The 27,593-nt window shown below is 42.4% G+C and overlaps 1 protein-coding gene across 1 annotated transcript in view; it reads right to left on the bottom strand.

Annotated features, from left to right (window-relative positions):
- The window catches only part of tnfrsf21 (tumor necrosis factor receptor superfamily, member 21), a 73,582-nt gene that overhangs the window by 9,528 nt on the left and 36,461 nt on the right, over positions 1 to 27,593 (bottom strand). The window contains exon 4 of the mRNA XM_085132985.1: positions 7,725 to 7,990. Coding sequence (XP_084989111.1) covers positions 7,725 to 7,990 — 266 coding nt within the window. The remainder of the gene's footprint in view (positions 1 to 7,724; positions 7,991 to 27,593) is intronic.

Genomic DNA, 27,593 nt, shown 5'->3' with positions numbered 1-27,593 from the left:
GTAAACAAAACGTAGCCGACACAGTGCCTAAAGCGATAGGGCTACTCTAAAACAAACGTCCCTTTTTTTTTTCTCTCTTCCCCCACAGAAACAAAGACCCCCTATGAGGGATCCCGGATGAGCCCGCACTTATGTTACGACCCGGCTCTGCTAGGCGACAGGGGATGTAACATAAATGAGCCCAGTGACAGGAGGGATAGATAAAAAGAAAAACATAAGGTTTATTACCACAACTGAAAACCGTAAGTGAAACAACTCACTATGTAATAGGGTGACTTAAACAAACATAACAAACAACTCATATATTCAAATAACACTAATAACACTAGTAGGACACTAATCATCTCACAGGCAGCTACCCAAAACAAAACAAAGGTTCAAAGGCAGCGTTACTTGTAACGCCGTTATTCCGATCACTGTATTTAACTGTGCTTCACTGTGGCAGGAAGGGTAAAAAAAAACATTGTAGTTTTTCGTATATACAGTTCACACAGAAGAAGAGGAAGAAAGCTAAGAGGTCGAAAGGACTTCAGAAAAACACCTAAACATAATATACCATGTTCTGACTGAGATATTTAAAAAAAAAAATTAAAGCGTACAGCTCTGCTATTACTTCCAACATAAATGAAGACAGAAAACTAAACAACAGTGACGGTTGTTGTGTGATTCTTACTCTGAATCTGAATCAGTACGCGGGACCACTGTGTGCGGTAAGACTAACTCTTTACTCACAGAATCACCGACTCCCGGCATGCATTTCCAGTGCGTAACTAGGAATGGGTATTGTTTAGGTTTTATCCGATACCAGTACCAAACCGGTACTTTTGAAACGGTCCCGGTGCTTAAACGGTGCCCGAACCGGTGCTTAAAGAATGGAGAACACAAAATTGGTCCAAAAACCTCTCATGTTCAGCTGTTTTTTTGTAAAAAGATGACAATGTTAGCCTTTTCTGCAGCTATAGGGGATTTATGGCATCACTCTTGGCTGGAAGAAGTGCTTAAACAATGGAAAAAACAAACTTTGTCCAAAAACCTCTCATGTTTAGCTGTTTTCCACTTTTTCTTTGGCTTTTATTTGGCTTAGCCTTTTTGGCAAGGGTGAAGGGAGTACCTGCCATCAAACAAGAAGACAGCCGCATGCAACTATGACTGTGTTTGCTAGTTCACCTTACATGCATTAATTTAATAACGTGGTTAGCCTACTCAACGTAAATTAAACACGAACAACATTAAGCTACTCGCGCAGAGAAGAACGGCTGCTGCTGCCATCATCATCCGTTATCATTTCTGCTACACTAGCAGGACTAGGGGCCAGGACTCTACTCTTCTGGTTTTTGGGGGATGTTGCTAACTCCAGGTCAGATAACAGGCAACCCACGCGCAGTAGATGTGCACCGTGTGAGGACTCGCAGCAAGCTATCAAATACGGCGCATTTTTCGGCTTTTAACAAAATGCTATACGTCGCCAGGTGTTTCATTAGATTCGAGGAGTTACGTCCTTTGCACAGTATCGTCTTAAAGCACTTGTTGCAGGCTGCTGAGTTTGCATCTTTTGCTGTGAAGTACAGCCAGACTTTGACCGCTTCGCTTTGGGCAATTTTAATCTGTAGCTCTGCTCTAAAAGAACGTACGTACCTGGGCCCGCCTACTACGCTCGCAAAGTTAAAATGATTGGCTGGAATCCAAAGTGTATGACATCTCAGGGGAAGAAAAGCACCGAAATAAAGCACCGAAATGTGCGCTGCTTTTTGGTCTGGTTACTACCGTTTATGTCAGAACTGGTGCCATAATGGCACTGGATACCGCTACCCATCCCTATGCGTAACACGTAATTACACAGTCGAACAATAAACACATACTGCCCATACATCAAATATACCAGGGGCAATTATGAATACACCACAGTTGTAGGGTTGAAATTGTTCTAACTGGTATATTATGAAGTGCTACATGATCACTAGCAACACAGCTATATTAACATAACATTCAGTGGCTTGCAAAAGGCCCCCTTGAGCCACAGATTCTCAATTGGATTTAGATCTGGACTTTGACTGGGCCATTCTAACACATGGATATGTTTTGTTTTAAACCATTCCATTGTTGCCCTGGCTTTATGTTTAGGGCCGTTGTCCTGCTGGAAAGTGAACCTCCGCCCCAGTCTCAAGTCTTTTGCAGACTCCAAGAGGTTTTCTTTCAAGATTGCCCTGTATTTGGCTCCATCCATCTTCCCATCAACTCTGAACAGCTTCCCTGTCCCTGCTGAAGAGAAGCACCCCCAGAGCATGATGCTGCCACCACCATATTTGACAGTGGGGATGGTGTGTTCAGAGTGATGTGCAGTGTTAGTTTTCCGCCACACATAGCGTTTTGCATTTTGGCCTCATCTGACCAGAGCACCTTCTTCCTAGGGATGGGTACCGGTATCCGGTGCCATGATGGCACCGGATACCGGTGCCATCATGGCACCGGACATAAACGGTAGTAACCAGACCGAAACGGTAGTAACCAGACATAAACGGTAGTAACCAGACCGAAAAGCAGCGCACATTTCGGTGCTTTATTTCGGTGCTTTTTTTTCCTGAGCTGTGGTACACTTTCTTCTTCCTTACATTTATATTGGCGGTTGGCAAACAACTGAAAGGTGCATTACCGCCACCAACTGGTATGGAATGATACACTTTAGATTCTAGCCAATCATTTTACGTTTCCGGATAGTAGGCGGGTCCATGTACGTACGTTCTTTTAGAGCAGAGCTACAGATTAAAAATGCCCAAGGCGAAGCGGTCAAAAGTCTGGCTGTACTTCACAGCAAAATATGCAAACTCAGCAGCCTGCAACAAGTGCTTTAAGCTGATACTGTCAAAGAAGGTAACACCTCAAATCCGATGAAACACCTGGCGACGGATAGCGGTTTTTTTTTTTAAAGCCGAAAAATGCGCCGTATTTGATAGCTTGCTGCAAGACTTCACACCAGCGCATCGACTGCAGGTGGGTTGCCTGTTATCGGACCCGGTGTTGTGCCAAAAAGTGATTGTCTGCCAAAAACTGATTTCCGGTATTTGCCAAAAACTGATTGCTCGTATTTAAACTGCTATAAGTAACTTGTTGGGCTATAATATGTGAAACATATGTCAAATGCATGGCTTATGGATGACATAAAGTCATCTTGAGCCACAAACAACAGTCGTGTAACAAGGTAGAAGCCGCAATCAGTTTTTGGCAGTGACTTTTATATAACCTTTATTTATGCAGCTAAAAAAAATCTCATTAACATTAAAAATGTCTTTTGTAAGAGTAAGTGGGCCAAGAGGACAGAAGAAATGGCAGCAAATATTACAATAGTTCTGTAAAAATATTTTAAGTGGGGATAAAGGACCGGATTGGTTATAATGTAAGTACAATAACACAGAGTTGTAAAGATACTTGAAAAACGGATAATTTTTTAATTCTCTATATGACCCCTTTGTAAACCCTGTTCACCGAAGTGTATTTACGAACATACGTAAAGATATTACACATAAAAAATACACAATAACATTGGAAATCAGTTTTTGGCAGACAATCACTTTTTGGCACAACACCGGAGTTAGCAACATCCCCCAAAAACCCGAAGAGGAGAGTCCTGGCCCCTAGCCCTGCCAGTGTAGCAGAAATGATGACGGATGATGATGGCAGCAGCAGCCGTTCTTCTCTGCGTGAGTAGCTTAGTAGGCTAACCACGTTATTAAATTAATGCATGTAAGGTGAACTAGCAAACACCGTCATAGTTACATGCAGCTGTCTTCTTGTTTGATGGCAGATACTCCCTTCACCCTGGCCAAAAAGGCTAAAATGACCAAAGAAAAAGTGGAAAACAGCTAAACATGAGAGGTTTTTGGACAAAGTTTGTGTTTTTTCCATTGATTAAGCACTGCTTCCAGCCAAGAGTGATACCATAAATCCCCTATAGCTGCAGAAAAGGCTAACATTGTTATCTTTTTACAAAAAAAACAGCTGAACATAAGATGTTTTTGGACCAATTTTGTGTTCTCCATTCTTTAAGCACCGGTTTGAGCACCGTTTAAGCACCGGCACCGTTTCAAAAGTACCGGTTTGGCACCGGTATCGGATAAAACCTAAACGATACCCATCCCTACTTCTTCCACATGTTTTCTGTGTCCCCCACATGGCTTGTGGCAAACTGCAAATGGGACTTCTTATGGTTTTCTGTTAACAATGGCTTTCTTCTTACCACTCTTCCATAAAGGCCAACTTTGTGCAGTGCACAACTAATAGTTGTCCTATAGACAGATTCCCCCACCTGAACTGTAGATCTCTGCAGCTCGTCCAGAGTCACCATGGGCCTCTTGGCTGCATTTCTGATCAGCACTCTTCTTGTTTCGCCGTGGGATGTTCAAGGCCTGCTTTAAATTTCTCAATAACTTTATCCCTGACCTGTCTGGTGTGTTCTTTGGACTTCATGGTGTTGTTGCTCCCAACATTCTCTTAGACAACCTCTGAGGCCGTCACAGAGCAGCTGTATTTGTACTGACATTAGATTACACACAGGTGCACTCTATTTAGTCATTAGCACTCATCAAGCAATGTCTATGGGCAACTGACTGCACTCAGATTAAAGGGGGCTGAATACTTTTCAGTTATTTATTTGTAAAAAATGTTTGGAATCATGTATGATTTTCGTTCCACTTCTCAAGTGTTCACCACTTTGTATTGGTCTTTCACATGGAATTCCAATAAAATTTATTCATGTTTGTGGCTGTAATGTGACAAAATGTGGAAAAGTTCAAGGGGCCGAATACTTTTGCAAGCCACTGTATAATGCAACAACATGGGATTAGAGCAGCTGTGAGAGAATTCAACATTACTGAATCAATGCACCTTCCGTACCGGAAGTGGAGCAGGCAAGAAGAATGAGTTGAGTAAAGTTTGACTTATCTGACTGTTTTCTTTTGCTTAATGCGCCTTATAATCCAATGCGCATTATGTATGAAAACAGACCCGCTCATCGGCAGTGTGTCTTATAATCCAGTGCACTTTATGGTCCGAAAAATATGGTAATCAAGAGTAAACAGGATTCATGAGTCAACAAAGCTCTGAGCTGATCTGGCATCACTGGAGTTAAGAGGGCAGGAAACCTACATCTAATAGACAGCAGGTCAAGATGGCTCTGGATTAGGAAGGAAAGTTGTGCCCTGATTGGTCACCTGGGAAAGAGTGTCTGATGTTGCAAGCACAATCTGATGACTAGGAGTTTTTCTGGTGACTAAATTACTAGTTATTAAACCATGTAACTGTTACATTTTTCAGATTTTGCCCGAAGGATTTGTTCCCTTTCAGCCAAAAGGCTATGAGTTCACAATACAAAATCTGAGTAAAACCAGGCTCATGCTCAGTGCTCCAATTCAGCCTAAAGGCAGTTGATGAAATGTCAGTTAAAATTAATTTGCAGGCCCATGTTTGTTGGACACAAATTTGTTAATAATACATTGAATGGTTGGCGTAATTAACTGTTGCTCTTGAGCTAAATCCAGATTTGAATTTGAATCCAAAAACTGCTTTAAGCATTCTTTACCAATGGTGTGGGGTTAATTTAGCCTTGGCAGAGGTATGCAGTCCCTGATTGTTATCTTACCCCTAATATCTTGTCACTGGAAATAATATTCTGATTATTACTTAGTGATGAAAGACAAATTTAGAATTAGATGGTGCATTTATTTATTTATTTTTATTTTTTTACAAGAACAAGGCTCTGAGTGTTTAGTGCTGACCTTGGTGAGCATGGTAAAGAACACTAATTTGATACACATCACTGGGAGTTTAGAAGAGAAGGATGAAGGAAAAGGAAGAGAAAAGTAAATGGTGATGAAGGATCCGGCATGTTCTCTATGTGTCCCCATTTGACTACAGCAGGAGCTGTACAGGCTGTTCACTGAGGCTGGACACATGTGCTGTTTACTAAGATAGCAGCAGGAGAGGGAGAGAGAGAGAGAGAGAGAAGAGGCAGTCGCTCCATAAATCGGTTGTTAAGCTTAACGTGGGAATGCTTTACAAACATTCAGAAATGGACTTACACACTTGCTTTACTTCTCTCGGGGATAACTTTGTCGGAGATGAAATGCTGGGTTGGTAGCGAAGCTCCATGAGTACCATTCACAGAGAGTTGGGGAATGGCTGCAATCACAGCATTGTAAGATGGCGAAAGATGTACCCTTAGGCCCCCTCCTTGATTCAAAAATGGTCTTTCCCTTTTCACGTAAATGGCCTCCTTGACTCCGCGCTCAAACCACTCCGCGCTTCCTCACTGTCCATCCTCATACTTGAAAGAGTGTCCGCTGGCCTATAGGTGTAAATAGACTGCAGAGTCCTGGCCTGACGAGGTAGCTCTTCTGTGTTGTGCCATCCGCTTCGCCAGAGGTTGTTTGGTTTCCCCGATGTATAAATCCTGGCAATCCTCCTGGCACTTAACAGCGTACACTATGTTACTCTGTTTGTGTCGGGGGACCCGATCGTTGGGGTTGACCAATTTTTGGCGCAGCGTGTTTTGGGGTTTAAAAGCCACAGAGACCTGGTGTTTAGAAAAAATGCGTCTCAACTGTTTATAAGATTGGGGAAAACTGCAGTCAGCTGAGACTGAAGAAGTCACTTGGATGAGTGACGAAACGTTTCTCCCACAAAACGTTTCTCCCACAAAACACTACGTCCAGATGAACAATTTCAACTTTTGGAGAGGTACTTTTACTCGGCAATATTTGGCAAAATTTGACTCATTACTTTGTTTTAAATAATTAGTTTAATAATCAGATAATACTGCTAATAATGGATCATGCTGCCAGTGGAGTTTCTTGTAACTCCTTTACCAATCAGATGCAGTCACATGACCAGTTTGAAACTGTGGCAGACAGAGCGGCCCAAGTGTTTTAAAGTAGCGTGTAGATACATGGAAAGAAGAAACACATGAAAACATGGCAGAGTCAACTGTCTCCGGTAGAATTGAAGAGGATGAACACCCTTGGCCTCATATACAAAGATTGTTTCACTTAAAAGCAGTACAAAAGAACAGCTACTGTATGTTTTCAGTGTTGGTTTCTACAGTGTGAGCCAAAGCAAACCGACTTTTCAGCGGGAAAAAACTCAACTCATGTAACCTGTGGAAACGTGTCGCAGTAAGTTTACTCTAAATATATTTTTAGCTTTGGTTAGTTTGATATCAGTCTTATGTTACATGCTATGTTCTAATGTTTTCTCTGAGGCTGCTGTGCCATTTGGAGCAAAAATGAATATAAAGTTTACAGCATATCTCGTCACTGGAAATGGTTTGCACTGTTTATATATTTATATTATTTACTGTAGATATTGGTTAAAAAGGCTTTATGTTGTAAAAAACTGAAATCTGGAAATTAGAATTGTACATATACATATATTCTATTTGAAAATACTAACATTTGTATATTTATTTATTTATGTTTGTCTGATAGCATTTATTTAAAAAATAAATTTTCACCAATTACTTTTTTACTCTTATTTGGGCAACTTTTTTGACAACTACTTTTCACTTTTACTTGAGTAATAATATTTTACTATTTTATTTTACTTGAGTACAATTTTTGGATACTCAACCCACCTCTGGATGTGAAGATGTGAAGACAGCAACATTACAGATATCCTCAGTGAAAACAGGGCAGGGGGGCAGTAGACTGTCTGTCCTCGACATTAATTAGACCTACCTGTGGGTTGTCCTCCATTACACAGCGGATCTTTTCCACCACATCGATGCGGCGCTGCCGGTGCAGGGCGTTGATCAGCTTGGCCAGGTTGGCATCGCTGTCCCGGATCGTCCAGTGCTGCAGCGCAGCATACGCCCTCTCATGATCAGAAGAGTAGCCGTTGGAGAAGGCAGCCACCTCACGCTCGGTGACATTAGCCAGCGACTGATAGATGTCAATCCACTGCGTGCCCACCTGGGCTGCCACGAGCTTCAGGATATCCACTCCTAAAACACCAAAAGATGGAGAAAAAACAGTTAGAGAACACATGTGATCATTTGTTCAGGAACTAATGGGTTATTCAAAGAGAAAAACCTTATTAGTTAGTGGAGAGAGGTTAATTGATTGCACTAATCACCAATCTTTTTTTTTTTCATAAGATTTATTTTCATTTTTAAATTTGAAAAACAAACAAAAACAAACAAACAAACAAAAAGCTCACAATTATGACACAAAGCAAATATCTACAACTCACTACAACATGGCAAGTTATTGTGACTACAGGAACACTCTTAAGTGTATATTCTTGTTTTCATGCCATTCAAGGATAATTCCAAACATCTGACAGTTTATATTCACACTTATTTAAAGAAACTCTTGTGTTCAGGAATCAACGCACTTCACGGTAAAACCACATCAATCAGGAAGTCAAGCCAGGAAAGCTGAACCGGGGATCAATTTAAAACAGACCCACGGGGGTTCAGAATCAGAAAGATTTTATTTATCCCCAAGGGGCAATTCAGAATTTTGAGTCACCACTATAATCTGTCAGGTCCAGAGACGGTAGTACTGCCAACAAGGGGCCCCAGATTTTTTCAAAGGTTTCATACTTCCCTTTTACACTACGATATCTTCTCAGGTGTGCAGTAGGACACTAGCTCATTAATCCAGTGTCTCAGTGTTGGAGAATTTTCAGATTTCCAATATAGCAGAATACATCTTTTAATCGCTGTACTCGCAAGTAAAATAAAATATTTCTAATGGTAATTCACGTTAATAGAAACTGTGTCACCTAGAATCCATAGTTTTGGGTCCAGTTCAATTGGGATTCCCATTACCCTTGAGATTATTTCAATGGCGCGTCTCCAAAATTGTTCTATCACTGGGCAATTCCACAGCATGTATATCTGGAGGGAATAATTACTCAATTTTATGTAGTCTGTAAGGGGTGTAATATATCCTATGAAATATGTTAAATTGCATTTGCCTGTGTCTTATAGAGATTAACATGGTCTGTGCCTGATTCAATAAGTGGTGCCATTCTACCTCTTCATAAACATAGCCCAGGTCTGTTTCCCATTTTCTTTTTATGGATGCTTTGTTGTGATCAGGTAACTTTTCACTGATAATAGCATATATAGAAGATGCTATTCCTTTTATTGACTTGCACGGTTTGGTGCAAAGATGGGTTTCAATAGAGGTTTCCTTTGGTATCTCGGGGAATGCCCCTTTGGATTTCTCTTTGACCCACTCTCTTATTTGTAGAAATTTGAAACTTTGTCTTGGAAGTTTAAATTTTTAAATAAGAACCGAATAAGGGTGTCCTTCTAAGGAAAAAGATATTTATTTTCAGAAGCGAATACGATTTCTGCCAAGCGTTGAAGGTATTTAATATTATCAAACTGTTTATAAGCTTGGATAAACATTTTTTTGTACCTAAAAATGGAACATCTTTTAATGATATAGGGTTCACCTCATGTTGTTCTATTGGGACCCATCTAACCTCACTGCTCTCTGCATGTAGCCAGATCCAAATAATAATAGTTCCTAAAGTTTGGTAAATTAAGTCCTCCTCTTGAATATGGAGCCTGCAGAGAAGTGAGTTTGACTCTTGGATTTTTCTTTTGCCATATAAAAGAAGTTATAATTTTATTAAGCTCTTTGAAGAAACTTTTGGGAACATTTGTAGGGAGACATTTCTGCCTATTCTGCCTATGAGGGATAATGGGAAATCAATCCATCTCTGAATATTAAGTTTGGTTTGCTCCAAAAATTTGATATAATTTTGTTTGAATATATGATCCTTGGCGTTACCAATTTGTATACCCAATATGTGAAGCCATTATTACACCACTGTAATGGGTCAGTAAGAACTCTAATACGGCTATCTTGTATATTTAATGGCATAATCTCGCTTATGCTATAGTCTCTCGTATCCTGAGGGTGTACTGTATTGTTTGAGATACTTCATTAATGAGGGAATTGATTTAAGTGGGTCAGTTATGTATAGTGGGAGGTCATCTGCATATACAGAAAGTTTATGTTCACTTGTACCAAATTTGATTCCAGATATGGAGGCACACTAGTGCTCCTGGAGTCTGAGGTGGAGTCTGAGACCCAAGCTGACATATAGACACAGACGAACAGGCGCACGCAGATACAAACGTGCATTCCCACCCCCATATACACAAACAAATACTCGGCACTCACCCGACGTGGAGACAGACACAAATAGACACTGTACACACATTCACACTCCCCAAACATACTCTATATCCCAGGTCCGGGTACCCCTGCCCCCAGAGGGGCAAACTGTACCCGGACCCAGGAGATGTAACCCTTCTCTCTGGGGTGGAGGACTACTAGGAGGACCACTAGCCACCGCCATTCATACTAACATTCGTACTCAGACTCCACCTCTCTGGGAACATCTCAGGCTCTCTGAGGTATGGAGGCTTATCTCCCCTAACCACACTCCCTGCCAGTGGCTGATGCCCCCAGACGTTGGTGTGTTGGTGGTTCTTGGTGACTGGGGCTGGGCACTCATGTATGTACCGTCTCACTCCTGGTGGCCGATTGGTGGGGCCTGGCACCTGTGGCCCGGCTGGGCCCCTTCCGGGGGTGGGGTGCCCTCAGGCCTCTGGGCCTGAGGCCCGGTCCTCTCTGGCACAGCCAGGGCTCTAGAGTGCAACCAAATTTTTCAGTGGTGCGACTAAAAATAAATAACAGTTGGTCGCAACTGTGCGACCAACTGTTCGGGTAACAAAAAGAAAAAAAATCTCTGCAACTCTCCGTGTGGTCAACAACAGACACACATTATGCCCCTATTGTGGACTAAACCAATCAGAGATAGTCAGGGGTGGGACCTCTCTGATTGGCCGTGGTCCAGTTGAAAGTGCAGGTGGAAGAGAGAGGTGAGTAGCTTGAATAAAGCGATATCAATTCATTAACGGATTCCACACAAAGACGTAAACACAGAGCGGACCCGACGGATCAGAATCAGCTTTGTCTTTCTCGGCTTTCTCACCCGACGGCCGTACACGGACACACTGTCGGAGCTTAGCGATTCTGATGCGTCGGGTCCGCTCTGGGTTTTTTTGCCTGTCCCGTTTGGATCTTTAGCCATCAAAATTGTTGTCTGTAGGCCAAGAAAGATGCCAAGCGGATTTACTTTACCAATTGGATCATCATGGCCTTGTCATATTGGTCCGTTTGATTGACCTTTATTATAATTATGTATTTATTTGATTTGATTTTCAGTTGTTACAGACGGGACAGACATGACTGGGGGATAGGACAGGGAGAAAGAATGAAAGAAAGAGAGGGAGAGAACGAAAAATAGAGGGGAGAAGAGATGGCGAGTAAGGGGGGAAGAAAAAAAAAGAAAAACAAACAAAACACCTGGATCACCTGTATGGAGATAAGAAAAAAAAAAGAGAAAACAAACAAAAAAGAGCAACATAATAAATACAACACCATCACAATCACAAAACTAGCTAACAGTAGATACTAAATATTACATGTTATTATACATGTGATCGACAGCGCACAATGTGCTTTGAGGTAGCAGCCAAGACAGGTGTAGTTTGTGTCTGTGAACACCCGTGTGTACACCTCGGGTGTGCACACAGGTGCACACCTGTGTGGATCAGCACGCTTGTATTCAAAAGGTTTCTCCATGTAACAATCTGCTAGGAAGTGTGGGGAGCCATAGCCCCGTCCCCCAGGGCATGAAGCAGGTATGGAGGAGGTCCAGGCCCCAGACATCCAGAGGCCCCAGAATACGAGGACCCAAGGAGGATCACCAGGGGGTCAACCGTACCACCCTCCTGGGAAGAGCGGAGGAGAGCCCCAAATGAGAGGTCACCCAGCAGCCACAGAGCAGAGGCCAGAGGGGGTTGCAGTGACGTGCCCACGGGCTCTGCCGGCAGACAGCTGTCAGGGCTGTCTGACTTTTTGACATGCCTAACTTCAAAAATTTAGGCGTACCGGCACAAAAGTTAGGCGCACTCAAATTTTTCAACCGCATCGCTTAACACCGCAGAATGAAGCAGGGAATGAACAGAGGTCACGGAGGGAGATAACGCAGAAGAACCAGCAACAGGCAGGAGAACACACAGGGCTTAAATACTCACAGGAGTAATCGTGGGATGGGAGACAGGAGGAGAACACACCTGGGAGAAATCAAGGCTGACGAGACACAGACGTAAGGCTGAGAACACTCACACAAGCGCTTTGGGGTCCTTAGGGACTGAGTAAAGCACTATACAAATGCAGGCCATTTACCATTTACCATCAACCAGTCACAGCTGCACTGACAGCTGTCATTCCTGAAGCAATCTCCCATGAATCATAAGTGTGTATCAGTAAATTCTCTCGAATAGCCTTAGGCGTCACATTGTACTTCACAATCTCCTTCAGACACACACTGCTGCCTCTTCAGACTCTCTCTGCTCTACTTTCACTGACTCTTATGTGACTTTTCAGTGAAACTTAAACACTGCTTCATCTGTTTTTTAGGGTAAATATACAGTAACTCCCTTGTTTTGTTTGACATGTGTGTTTGTTTTGTGTCTGTGTGTGTGCACTTGTACAGGTTTTTACCAGATGTAGTTTTAATGTCACACCTTCCAGTTACAACCTAGTTAAATGTGAAATGAATACCACAGAATGTCCATAAGGTGCAGTTGCAGTCTGGCAGTGGGAGCAGTGTGACAGTTCAACTGGAGGGAAATGGCGAGAGGAAAGAAACTGTGCCCATGTCGGGTGGTCCTGGTCTGCAGGCCTCTATACCGTCTGCCAGAGGGCAGCAGGTCAAAAAGTCTGTGTCCAGGCTGTGAGGGGTCTGTGAAGATTTTCCCTGCGCATTTCCTGGTTCTTGAGAGGTACAGGTCCTGGATGGAGGGCAGGGGGCCCCAATGATCATTTCTGCTGCCCGTACAATCCACTGCAGTCTGCGATTGTCCTGTTTAGTGGTTGCTCCATACCAGACTGCGATGGAGGAGGACAGGACAGACTCAATGACTGTAGTGTAGAACTGGACTAGCAGCTCCTGTGGAAGACTGTACTTCCCCAGTTGTCTCAGGAAGTACATCCTCTGCTGGGTCTTTTTGAGGATGGAGTTGATGTTGGTCTCCCACTTCAGGTCCTGGGAGATGGTGGTACCCAGGAATTTGAAGATCTCCACAGTCGTCTGATATAGTGAGGGGGAGCATTGCTGAGGGATGTCTCCTGAAGTCTACTGTCATCTCTACAGTCTTAAGCTTGTTCAGCTCCAGATTGTGCTGACTGCACCAGATTACCAGCCACTCAACTTCCTGCCAGTATGCAGGCTCATCACCATCCTGAATGAAGCCAATGATGGTGGTGTCATCTGCAAACTTTAGGAGTTTAACAGCTGAGTTCTTGGAGGTGCAGTCTTTAGTGTAGAGGGAGAACAACAGTGGTGAGAGGACACAACCTTGAGGGGCACCAATACTGAGGGACTGAGTTTTAGAGGTGATCTCCCCTAGCCTCACCCCTGACAGCCTCCTGTCTGTCAGGAAGCTGGTGATCCACTGACAGGTAGCTGGTGACACGCTGAGCTGGGAGAGTTTGGAGGAGAGAAGTTCAGGCACGTTGGTGTTAAAAGCCGAACTAAAATCCACAAACAGGACCCTGGCATAAGGTCCTGAGCAGTCGAGGTGTTGCAGGATGTAATGCAGCACCATGTTCACTGTTTTCCCGGTAGGCAGGGGGTCCAACTGGTGTCCTTCAAATGAGCTAACACCAGTCGTTCAAAGGATTTCATGACCACAGACGTCAAGGCAACAGGTCTGTAATCTTTCAGTCCTGTAATGGTGGGTTTCTTGGAGACCGGGATGATGGTGGAGCGTTTGAAGCAGCTTGTTGAGTCTGGATTGAGGAGGGTGAGGGGGGAGAGGTGTGTTAGGGGTCAATGTCTGAAACAATGTCTCTCGGGAGGGGAGTGTGAGGGGTGAGAGTCTGTGTCCCAAACCTGCAGTAGAATATATTTAACCCGTTGGCCAGGTCTTTGTTTGCTTCAACAGTGGGTGGTGGGCGTCTGTAGCTGGTGATTTCTCGCAGGCCCTACCACACTGATGCAGGGTCGTTGGCTGAGAGCTGTTCATTGAGCTTCTGGGAGTAGATCCTTTTAGCTACTTTGATCTTGTGGTGGCAGATTTCTTTTCTCATGTATTAATCACATATTTAATCATATCACATTAGTTATAGTAATATCACTTTCTCACTTTACTATAGTAAGAGCACTCCTGTCACCAGCTTGCATGCATGTGAAATGTTAACACAGTGAGGCCATTGTAATGGGAGACATTGAACAGATAGTGGGACTCCTCCTTATCAGGGATGTAAATCCTTAGGTAATGGCCAAGCAGAAAACAAGGTCATAATTCTCTCTGTGAAGAGGGGCCAACATATAAGAGTTTGTGGAATGTTCTTTGTCTGTGTCTCTGTATTTAAGATGTAAGGGCGGTGGCCAAAATTCAGAGATGGTCCTAGGGTTTCACTGGGATGCTCTCTCCACATTGGAATGTGTTTATTAAACCCACTTCAAATCAAGCTCACTGGGTGTGTTGCAGGTTATTGTTAAATTTTCCACAACAATCTCCTTGATCAGTGTGTTCCTGGCCTGCTTGTACAGGGCCCTATTACCACTTCTGTAGGCGTCCTCCCTGGCCTTATGAAGATGTTGGAGTTTAGGAGTGAACCATGGTTTATTGTTGTTGTACGTGCAAAAGGTTTTGGTTGGCACACACATATTCACAAAAACTGATGTATGATGTCACAGTGTCCATCAGCTCATCCAGGTTCTCAAATGCAGCTTCAAAAGCAGTCCAATCAGGGCAGTCAAAACAGTCCTGCAGTTCCTGCTTTGCTACGTTAGTCCACTTCTTCACAGTTTTGACTACAGGCTTGGCACGTTTGAGTTGTTACCTATAAACTGGAATAAGATGGACCAGGCAGTGATCAGAATCTCCCAAAGCTGCCCGGAGGACAGAGCAATAGGCATCTTTTAAAGTGGTGTAACAGTGATTCAGTGTGATGTTGTCCCTGGTGGGGCAGTCTATATGCTGTCTGTATTTAGGAAGTTCATGGTTTAGGCTTGCTCTGTTAAAACCCTCTAAGACAATTGTAAAGGAATCCGGGAATTTCCTTTCCAGGGTGGTAATCTGGTCAGCCAGCTCGCACAGTGCGTTGTTTGCGTTAGCCTGAGGAGCGATGTACACGCCGACCAGCATGAATTAAGAAATCTCCCGCAGTGAATAAAAAGGTTTGCAGTTGATGAAAAAAAGTTTCCAGGTTTGGGCTGCAGTATTTCTGTAACACTGTGACATCAGTACTCCAACCTTTGGATTCAGTGAAGCAGAGGGAAGCAGAGCGTGCAAAGTCCTTGTTAGTCCGGTCTAAAAGCAGTAATTCATCGACTTTGTTTGGAAGAGAGCAGAGATTCGCAAGATGCATTTGGGGAGTGCCATGTGGAATCTTCGCCGACGTAGTTTCACCAGCACGAGTCCCCCGTCTGTGTCTCTTCTGGGAGCCACAGAGTGCCACTGCGCCTCCGACTAAAATCTCCAAACAACTTTACGGGTTTATGAAAAATGTATAACAACTATTTTGAGACGACTGCCTGATGTTTAGCAGTTGATCTCTGGAGAAAGTGATGTTGTCTGAGTGACCAAAAGTGCAGAAAATAAACAAAAAAAAGAAAAAATGCGAGAGAGCGCAGTACAGAGGCTGCCATCCGTGGCGCCATTTTGCTCAGTTTATATAGTTTACACAGACAATTTTATTTCTTATATGAATGTTATTTACTTTTACTGTCAAAAACAGGATGTGACAAGTGATATTAAAAACAAGTGTATTGGATTAAAACATTCACAGCAGGTGGGATATCCGGTCTTTAAGTGATGACCTGATGAACCCTGCTTCCAGGTCCAAACTACTCTGCATTTGTTAAGGCTGTTGTGTTTTTTTACATGTTTTAATGCTTTGTATTTTGTTCTATTTAATCTGAACAAGCTAGTCAGTGATAACTGTCGGCCTGTCTCGGTTTTCATTACCACTGTTCATTAAAGCTCAATTTTTTAACCCATTCGCTGTAACTACATGCCCATGTACCAGTATATTAATGACTAACCTCGTATTGTGGATGGATTATCTCAGTTGTTCTCCTGACTGAAGTTTGGTTCGTTTACAGCATTCTGCCATGTGATTAAATTTGTCCCTAACCTTCGGGAACTCTTGCGTCAAATTTTACAGAGTGGAAAAAAGTTAGCATCCATCCTCCAACTTCACTGTGTTTATGTTATGCTAACATAGCTGTGTAGCTAGCCACCATGCAGCACATCATTATACTGTATACCAGCTAGCCCAACTTCAGTAACCCTACAAACACCACTGCTGTTTAGTTTTCTGTCTTCATTTATGTCTGAAGTGATAGCAGAGCTGTAAATTTTAATTTTTGCTGTGGTTGCTGTGCTGGTTAAGCTGCCAGATTTTTGGATTCACGACCCTCCTTTGTGGTTCGTGCACGTCAAAGTTCAAGTTGCTCTTCGTGGCATTTCAGCCAACGACATGAAATAGCATCATGTGGTGTCTTCGCTGGATCTGCTGTCCACCAACCGTGTGATGACCGTCCCCCGATATACCCCCACCCAAGGGAAATACAGCACTTGCAAGGCGCTGCTGCTGCGGCACTACTCCCTCTCCGATGCAGAACGGGCCAAGAAACTCCTCTCTCTTAGGCCTGGGTGATGGTACTGCTCTCGAGCTCATGTCCTTGCTTGGAATGGATTCCTCTTCATTCTTCACCCGTCTTCCTCCAACAGTTGCTGGTGCGAGCTGGCCTCGCCAACCCCCCGCTGCTGGCCACAAAGGATTACTGCTCACTCACAGAAGAAGCAGATTACATTCTCCTGGCTACCAGGAGCTTTGGCGTCCAAGCGATAGTTCCCGACCCACCAACAGCATCTCCCCCGCCCCCACCGATCCTCATTGGGGCCTCCAACTCGTCAATGGTGGCTGGGATCGCGGCACGGCAGCACCGCGGAAAAGGGCTGTGTTTTATCAGCAGCATGATAGCGCTGTGCTGTCTTTGCAGTTTTAAGGCCCAGGGAAACTAGCCTGCCAGCACTCTGAGTTCCCGAGGGAGCTGGAGTCAACCAAAAAAATGTGTGCCCGAGCGTAAGTCCTCTATGAGGAGTAGCCTTTCCTTATCACCAGTGACTGCTACAGAGCGCTTGCAGGCTCATTTCCCTGGGCCTTAAAACGGCAAAGGCATGCTGATGCTGCAGAGGTTTAAAAATGATGTGCCGGGAGTTCGCTGTTCAGAAATTTGAAGTTTACACAGCTACATTATCGCCTGAAAATATGTTAAAAGGTTTTTTTGCGACCCAGAAAGAGTAATAAGAGTAGTATTAAAACTAAGTAGCTGCAGCCATTGTTGGAAACCTGAATTGGCTGGGCCGTGCTATGAATTCTGGGATATGGTTTTTCAATTTTGTTGTCTGGGTGTGGAATGGTGGCTCAGGGAGATTTTCGGGAGGGGCAATGAAAAAGGGTTGGCATGTATGGTCACACCTTACAGTTAAAATAAACAACATTTCTTTACATAATTGCATTAATTGCAAATTATTGCAGAAACCAACTGGACACCCAGAGGTATGACATGCAAAACCCTCAACATCTGCATGACTGTATTCGGTCGCAAGGTACACCAGTCGCCTGGTATGAGTCAATAGATCTCCAAAGACAGAGTGCAACCACTCTCAGGCAGATTCTCAAAAGTTTCCAAATAATTGCAGTCTTACATGAGTACAGATAGATTACAGACACACTGCAACCATGAGGTCTGCTATTTGCAGTCAGTTCAACAAACATAATCATTCTGATTTTCACAAGGTAAATACTAGTAATATTGTTTGCTTTGCACCAGGCTGTCAGAGAAGCAATAACTGCATTCAGGTAGTTTTCTGCATTTTATTTATTTATTTAAATTAAGGACAGTAGGAAGAGGAGGTCTATAAATGAAATGTTTTGAGTTGATTTTGTTCTACATCTATCTACAAGTTGTTATAGTTGTCCTTTTGTATCCATAAAAATTACAGTTGATTAGCTATTAAAATGCCATCTGTTGTTTTATTATGTCAGCAGAATGGCAGGCGAGTTTGACCAGTGAAGTGCGGGACTGACGACTACGGGAATCTCCAGCGATAATTATGTTTGTCAAATTGCATAATGATCAATGGAAAAAAGGTGCAGGAGAAAGATGGATTGTCAACAGCAAAACCATATTACAGAAGCTTCAAAAAAGGATTAATTCTTCCACTTTCAATAAGCATCAATTTGATCTCTGATTAATAGTAAAGTGCATAAATCTGCGATTATTTAGAGAGACTGAAACTGAGAGATTAAAAGGATTTTAGCCAGCGATAGTACTTGAAGGCTTAGCATCTACATACACACACTCACGTGCACATAATGTATACACACAAAGATGCAAGAACACTCAAGCCAAAAAGCAGGTATACACAGACATGTGAAGTCTGTACACGTTTGCAGAGAAAAATTTTACTCTAATTTTCCATCTGAAATCTTGAACCCTTTCCTTACCCAAACGTATGAAGCTAAATCTAAGCTGAAATCGGAGCCCTAACTCTAAACTAACCCAATAAAGAAGTGACCAGATCAGTTTCATTTGACCTCATTTTACAAGCTTCCCCCAGTCCAAAAGGCTTTACAACTCATGACTGAAAGAGTGCACACATGGAAACATATATAAATACATACACACACTCAATCCCCTATTACACTCTAGATTAATACACTCACACAAATGCTGGAGTCACCCAGAGGACCTTGTGTGCCAGCCTTCTGGGCTGGGAGACTGTCGACTCTCATCCACATCGCTGGCCATAAAACACAACAACAGACAAGAAATCCCCCTGCTCTGCACGCCTCACTGCCAAAGCTAGCTGGACACATTTAAATGACCTACATAGGTCTCGTGATTTACTATTTCAGTTGGCAGATGCGTTTACATGTACTCTATATTTTAGATAGAGGATTTAATCTTGTCTACCTGAGCCCTCAGAGGACTTTATGCAACTTTCTTCATTCACAACCATTTATACAAACACTTTTTTCTATGCGTTTTCGACCTTGGTGCTCTTCTATCTAGCATTCACACACATTCATAGTCTGATGAACTCATCAGACAGAAATTTGGGGTTAGTATTTTGCCCAAAGATATTTGGTATGCAGACTGGAGGAGCCAGGGATCAAACTAGCAACTTTCCAATGAGCAGATGACCTGCTCTACTTCCTGAGCTACAGCCAGTGCACTTTGCAAAAGGCATGATTGCTTTCTTTGTCCCATAATTATCAAGACCTTGGTGGAAAAATCTGTGAATTTGTATTCTGATACCACAGAATTAAAGTTTAGTGTCATCACTGATGACTTCTCAGGGTTAAGTAAGTATTTTACTTTTGCATGAATGGATGGAAGGTTGGAAAGGGTTGTTTTACCCATTTCTCTTCCTCCATTGGTCAAAAGCACTGATTAACAGTTGTGAGAGATTTGTTTTAAATGTTGTGTTCTAAATCACTGAAAGTTCAAAACTGTTGTATACATAATTACAAAATCCTACTAATGTATAAATCTTTGCTATTGAGTCAGATTTTTTAAAAAATGAGTTACTGTTCAAACCAACTTGATAATAACTGATAACTGACAATAGAAGTACAGTGGTCTCTCATTTGTCATGGGAGTTACGTTCCAAAAATAACCTGCAATAGGTGAAATCTCCTCAGTAGCCAACTTCATTTTTTACAATTATTATAGATGTTTTAAGGCTGTAAAACCCCTCACTACACACTATACGCTTTTCTCAGATAGGCATGAACATTTTCATACTTTTCGCTCTTGTTTAAACACTTTCAAAGTTCAAACCTTCGTAGAAAAATAAGTCCAGTATTATAGAATGAAACCAAAGGCAAGGCAGTGCAAACCGTTTCATCACAACATTGTTATGTTTGTTAGGGAGAAACCTTACAAACATACAGCACAGCACTTCAGAGTTACACTTCTAGCGATCGAAAATTTATGTAAATTTGACAAGCTGAACGCATGCTGTACTGTTCAGGAGACATGGCATGAGATGAACCATGTTATAGTGAATGACAACTGTAGTGTTTAAAGGACCCTGGAACAGGAAATACAACAAGATTAAAATATCATCGTTTCTCCATTTTATCCTGTTGGATATTTGTATAAAATTTAACGAATAATTCATAGAGGTCACAGTGAAACGGACCTTTAAACAACAAATTCTAACTAGAAAGCGAAAATTTCAGAAGAAATTTTAAGTGTGCCTATGCCGCCGCTAATCAGTGTAGTTTGCCATTCAAACGGCTACAGAGAGCAAAACTCAGCAGAGCAGCCATTCTCCACCATGAACTATGGTAAAAACAAACACCGCTCGCACCTCACAGATGACAGCTTACAGTTTTGTGTAAAGATGAGGTGACTTCGTACAGCCCCGATTTGCAGCCGCTGTGCGCAGAGGTTCATGAGCAGAAGTCCCATTGTACCACGGCAGACCCGACAATGTTTGCATGAACACGCTTTGTAGCATTACGTTATGGACCACTTTTCACACATGGTTGCTATACCCACACAGCCGGCTGTAGCTTTTCATCTCACAGCCCGACACATACAAAAAAAAAACCCAAACAGCCGAGAGAGCACAGACTTTACGCCTGAGAGGCGTGATTGCAGATGCCGCTGAGGTGGGTCCACCTCCCCTGCAGCGGCACTGCAGACCACGCCCTGCCACATACATCAAACACGTAAAATAAATATTTGTGCACTTTTGCATTCACTTTTTGTTTTTTGTTATTTTTACACAGTGTTCTGAAAGATTAACAATGGTCTACAGCCAATCTTGTGTATTATTATACAAACTTTGGTTGTAAGATTCAGATAACTATTTAATAAAAGCTAAATATTTTATATGAGAGTAAGAAAGAAAAGTATATCTTTGTGCTCCCCTTTCCCTGGTAATGCCCTACCTGGCCCCCTGGCAAAAGCTTTGCTAGATCCGCCCCTGCACAGTTACCAGCTGTCAGCTACACAAAAAAAGGAGCTTGGTTTTATTTGTCTCTCAGAAACAGTTCATAACTTTCCTTCAACTCATTCATGTCACCTAAAAGGTAAACCTGTTTCTCCATCACCAGTTCAGCTCTGATGATTCAGTAAGGACATCTCATGGTTAGGACCAGCCCTTTTTTCAGCTGTGGCTCCAGCAAACATCAGCTGATACTAGAAATTAAAATCTAATGAATTCTAACAACAGCTGATCAAGCTTAAACGTGCTGCTGTTCTTTAGCGCAATAAACAAACAAGAGAGAAAAGCCGATCATTGATCAGTTTCATGATTGAAGTTTCAACAGGCAAGAGAATGACAGGGGAGGCTGTCATAAAGTTCAACATCAGTAACTTAGTGTGCACACAGCTGTATAGAAACTCTGCTGTGCTAGCTAGCGAGTTATTGTAACTGATTGTAAAAAGTTAGCACAACGAAAATAAACTACACCTAAACTCGGTTTATATCCAAATAGAGTGCAGTTCATAACTTCTTACCTGAAATTCAGTTAACCTGACGCTCCGACCGGCAGCCGCCTGCTTCTCCTGCCTTCGGTTTCCCTTATCCACGATTGAGCTCTGCGTTTGCCACCACCGGTCGATCGGTGGCCGCCTCGCCGCCTCTTATGTCTCTTTCCCCACATGTCCTTTCTGTCAAACACCGGTGGCTAGCTGCCTTCTGTTGTAGCTCCGCGTTAGCCACCACCAAACAACTGTTATTTAGCCGCGCTAGCTAGCTAGCTAGCCGGCTAGCAGCAACACATAACAGAACTGTTTGTTAATATGGGATGTCTTCATAAAACGAGCAGATATTCGAATTTTACATAACTATATTCTCGCCTGAAAATATCTTAAAAGTTTCTTTTGTGACCTAGAAACACTAATAAAAGACATAAAACAAAGTGGTGGCCGCCATTGTTTGACTCTGTAGAGGCGTGCTATGAATTGTGGGATATGGAGTTTTCCACCAAGCATACACCCTTTCGGCCGTACTACTCCCGGTATAGAGATTGAAAATGTGACGTCATTCAAGGGTAAAACCGCAAAGAATTCTGGGAACTCGTGGCAAGAGGTACTAGCGCACGCAGGCTTTCAATTGAAATCAGTTACACAGCGATAAAAAGAAACACAAAAAACACGCTCATATTTATAATTATACGGTTCTTGGAGTGAGTGCATACACTCATGAAGTTTAGTAACTTCAGGTCACTGCAACAAGCCCAGGTACAGTTTACCGACGGATGGGTACAGGACCTTGAAATGCACCGTGTAGAAAGAAAGACCATCTTATGTATCATAAGTTTACCAGTCTCACAAATCGTCTTCATAAATACACATTCGTTAACCGTTTACTAATAGGACCTTTGAGCTCAACGGTAATTAATTAGTAGTGGAAATAATTTCTGGTTCGCATTACAGAAATGTAGCAGTGACAATAATATTGTATGCTGTAATCGTACTGGGCAATTAGTGATAGCATAGCGCCACAATTTCTGTTCAGCGCCAGACTTGCTTGTAACCTATATCACCAATTATGTTATGAAAAATGACGTATTAACTACTACAAAACACTGACCTTTGTGGAAATGCTTGGAGCAGACTAACCTGTGAGCTGGAGTGTTCTGGGACGTTATATTTGGTCTTTGAATGGCTGCAATCCAGGCCATCCGTCGCCTCTTTTTACTTCAGAAACATGGCTCGAACAATTTCTCTTCAACGACGTAATCCGATAAAAAAAAAACGATCTCTTTACCCGTCGGCTTCCCGTGGCTGTCATGCGACCGGCTATTGCAGTTAATAATACAACAGCTTCTTGACAGTTTTTTGTTTCTTTTTATCGCTGTGTAACTGATTTCAATTGAAAGCCTGCGTGCGCTAGTACTTCTTGCCACGAGTTCCCAGAATTCTTTGCGGTTTTACCCTCGAATGACGTCACATTTTCAATCTCTATACCACTAGAGAGAGTCAACTCACCACAAATGAAGTCTGTTTCTATGGGGCAAAAAGAAGAATCTTTCTCATGGGCCTAGAAATTGGCCTAAATTTGCACTAAAATCTAAATATTTAAAAAACTATAAAAGTCATAAACACCAAAAGTCATAGCATACTAGTCCAGATCCAGCCGCACAAAATGATATAACATATGTAACCCTTGTGTCAAAACTGTGCGGCAGATACGCGCAGGAAAATTTGCACTAAAATATTAATATTTAAAAAACGATAAAAGTCATAAACACCAAAAGTCATGGGCACACCATTCCAGATCCAGCCGCACAAAATGAGGTAACATATATGAAGCTTGTCTCAAAACTGCGGGGTGAGTTACGCGGTGAAATTTTAGGCAGAAGATTGAGAATAATAAGAATAATAAATCCGACGAATAGTAATAAGTGTGCCTCTTGGCATAGGCACACTTAATAATAAATCCGACGAATAGTAATAAGTGTGCCTCTTGGCATAGGAACACTCAATCAGTTTATCCTTGAGTTCAAGTTAACTTCAGTGCCAACTCAGAAGAAATTAACTCAAGACACTGCTCTTATCGTGACCTAAACCTTGGTCATTTTATCCTAAAGTCTGAATGGGTGTTTGTGCTGACTATAATTCAACTCCCTCCAGGCATTCTGTAATGTCTGTTTAACAAAATATAAAAAACATATACAGACATATACAACATGTACAGAGCTCTGTACAGGGTTGCCTGACCTGATCTGAAAAGGGGAATCAAAAAAGCCAAGACAGACCACAAAAAAAGCATAGTGTTCCACATGTCCAGCAACAACACACATGTGACGTGTAGCAGGGTATACAAGACATCATAAACCACAAGGCTGCACTGCGAAGACAGAAAATCTGAGTGTCCAGCTGGCAGAGGAAATAAACGGCTTCTTTCCCCACTTTGAAACACCACAACAGCAGCACTCATCTACTTCAGCTCTGCTCCCATCCTTACCTGGTTCCTTGCACCGCTCTCCAGTCACTGTAGCAGAACATGATGTCAGATATGTGTTCCTAGCAGTGAACCCCAGGAAGGCTGCCAGTCCAGATGGAGTACCTGGCAAGGTGCTAAGAGCATGTACCCACCAGACCCTTCAACCTGTCACTGGATCAGGCAACCATCCCATCCTGTCTAAAGTCAGCCACAATCATCTCAGTGCCAATGAAGTCTCCCATCACTAGCCTGAACGATTACTGCCCTGTGGCCCTCACACCCAGGGTACACACAATCATGAAATGCTTCGAGAAACTAGTCCTTCAACACATCAAGGACTACCTCCTCCCAGACTTTGGCCCCTACCAGTTTGCATACCGCGTGAACAGATCCACAGAAAACACCATCACCATAGACCTCCACTCTGTGCTGGGCCACCTAGAACAGCGGCAAAGCTACGTCCAAATGCTCTTTGTGGACTACAGCTCAGCTTTCATTACAATCATCCTGGACATCCTCATCACTAAACTGGTCACTCTTGGCCTCCCCCCTCTCACACGTGCCTGGATAAAGGACTTTCTTAAAAACTGGCCCAGTCTGTAAGACTCATGATCACTGTGCACCTGCTCCCCAAAGGGCTGTGTGCTGAGCCCCCTCCTGTATTCTGATGACACTACGGTAGTCGGACTCATCTCAAATGGGGGACAAGGCAGCCTACTGAGAGGAAGTCCTGAAGTTGGCAGCATGGTGTTCACAGTTGATATATTTTTTTGTCTAAATACTGTTCATATATATATATATATAGTGCTGCAGAATTGTGCACCCCCCCCCCCCCCACACACACACACACACGTTTGCACTACATAAGAGATGCTCCGTATTTCACTGTACATCTGTATAGTGACAATAAAGGCGTTCTGTTCTATTAATTTTATTTATTTAGGACAGTGCATGTTAATGAACATAAATGTAAAAAAAAAATTACATGAATGTAAACATGCCAGATTATAGCCAAAGGCTAATTTCCATCTGTTGTCCTTAAACATAAAAAAATAGACAATAATTCATAAAAAAAATCATCATTCATTCATAATAAAAACTCCATCACCAAACTTACACATACACACCATTCTGTTCCCAAATAAAACATTAAAACTATACAACTCATACATGATCACACACTTGATTTGTCCATAACCAGTTTTTAACCTTTGCTTTAAACAAATTGAATGTCGAGCATTCTCTAATGGGTTGAGGAAGACTGTTCCACAGATGGCCACCCTTAACAGAGAGGACGTTCTGCCCAAATGCTGTCCGTCTGTGGGGTATAAACAAGTCTCCTCGGATTGTAGCTCGAGTGGTCCTGTCTGAGCTTTCTTTATGCCTAATGAACTGCTTTAGTGGTGGTGGAGCAAGGGAGTGTAAGACTTTATATATTAAACACACTCTTTTAAGTTTCACTAAGTTATTGAAGTTCAGCAATTTATGTTTTTTTAACACATGACAGTGGTGGTGGGAAGTCGGTTTTTTGTCAAGTAGTTTTAAACTTCTTTTATAAATGTTTTCAATAGTTTTAAGTGTTGTTGGACAAGCAAGTGACCAGGACGTCAAACAATAGTCCATATGAGAGATGATCATTGAGTAAAAATAAGTTTTTGCAACATTCATATTTAAATTATTACGTATATGATTAAAATTTCGATTATTAAATTTAAGTACCTGGGACACTTTATTTATGTGACTCTTGAAGGATAATGTTGGGTCTAGAATGACCCCAAGATATTTAAATTCTGGAGCTAACTCAAGCTCTACTCCATCCAGGAATATGTTTGACTGCTTCAAGTTTAAGGGGCGTTTTGAAAAATACATACAGACAGTTTTTGAGGTGTTCAACATTAGGCATGAGTCCTCCAGCCAGCTATGCATTAATGCTAAAGCAGCTGTAAGATCTTTTGCCACCTGCTGGACACTATTTGTTTGCGTATATATAACTGCATCATCCGCATACATTTGAGCAAATATATTTGGACAGACTTCAGGTAAGTTATTGATAAAAAGAGAGAACAATAAGGGCCCAAGAACAGATCCTTGAGGAACCCCTGTATCACAGTCTAAATATGGAGATTTAACCCCATCCAACACCACACACTGTTTCCTGTGTGAGAGATATGAGGCAAACCACTGAAGAGCCTGACTGGAGATATTAAACTGAGTCAATCTGGACAACAATATCTGATGGATATCCGGTCCGCGGGCCAACTGCGGCCCGCGATCCATTTTTAATTGGCCCGCAAGTAATTTTATAAATAGAATCGAATATGGCCCGCACTTCAACTTTTGCTTGAGTGTATTGCACTTCTTAGTTTTAACACCAGGGGGAGCTACTGTCGATCGAGGCAGTTGCTCCACCAAAAAGGACAATCACAGAAGAAATTTAGCCCAAGTTAGTTACTAAACATGGCAGAACCAAAGAAGCGAAAGGTAGAAATTGAATGCAGAAAATTTCAGACATGGTGGGAGAGTGAATATTTCTTCAAAGAATTCAAGGGGAAGTGTGTCTGTTTGATCTGCACTGAAATTATGGCAGTTATGAAAGAGTATAATGTACGACGTCATTATGAAACCAAACATCAGGCCTATGCATCCTACACTGGTGCTGAGCGAGAGCAGAAATTAAAGCAAAGGGTATCTCTCCTGCGGGGTCAGCAACAGTAATTTTTTCGTGCTCAAAAGGTCCAGGAAAAGGCTACAATAGCCAGCTATGAGGTCGCCCAACTCATCGCAAGACATGGCAAGCCTTTTTCAGATGGAGACCTCATAAAACACGGCCTCGTTAAAGTCACCGAAATAATGCGCCCGTCAACAACGTCAGCATGTCCAGAAATCCAGTTGCTGAAGACTTGTCAGCCAACATTAAACTGCAACTGTCTGATAAAGCTGTGCTTTTGATCTTTACTCCATCGCATGCGATGAGAGCACTGATGCCACAGACACCGCACAGCTGCTATTTTTTTGCGGGGAGTGGACGAGCACTTTAGGTGAGTAAAAAAATATATTCCACAGTACCCGTGTGTTAATGTGCAGGTACACATGCTTCAAATATCAATAATGCGCATCAATTCTGTCACTACCCTGCTTTTGCACACCACTTTCTTATATGCGCTTTTCTTGTTAACACACAGAACACACCGCTGTGCACTGCCCACGTACACGCAAAGTCAGCTGATCTCATCTGATGCAGATTTGCTCCTTGATCAAGTGATATTTGTCTGGATTTTTGGCACGAGTGGTGATCAGCACCGCGGCTGGATGTCCCGATTTACATACCCAGCGCAGCTGATACTCACCAGAATAATTTACTAAAATTATATGCACTCCTGTTATTAAGTCCAGTTCAGTCTGTTAATGTTGATAACGGTTTCAAACGAACGTTAATAGGTGTGTTGCTAAGCCTAATAACTTAAATAACAAACTTGAAATGTACCCGTCCCATTTCCCCTTTATTGTTTTTTCT

Source organism: Neolamprologus multifasciatus, chromosome 15 (assembly GCF_963576455.1).
Source record: "Neolamprologus multifasciatus chromosome 15, fNeoMul1.2, whole genome shotgun sequence".
In the NCBI taxonomy this organism is placed as follows: Eukaryota; Metazoa; Chordata; class Actinopteri; order Cichliformes; family Cichlidae; genus Neolamprologus; species Neolamprologus multifasciatus.
This window is presented reverse-complemented; position numbering and strand designations above follow the sequence as displayed.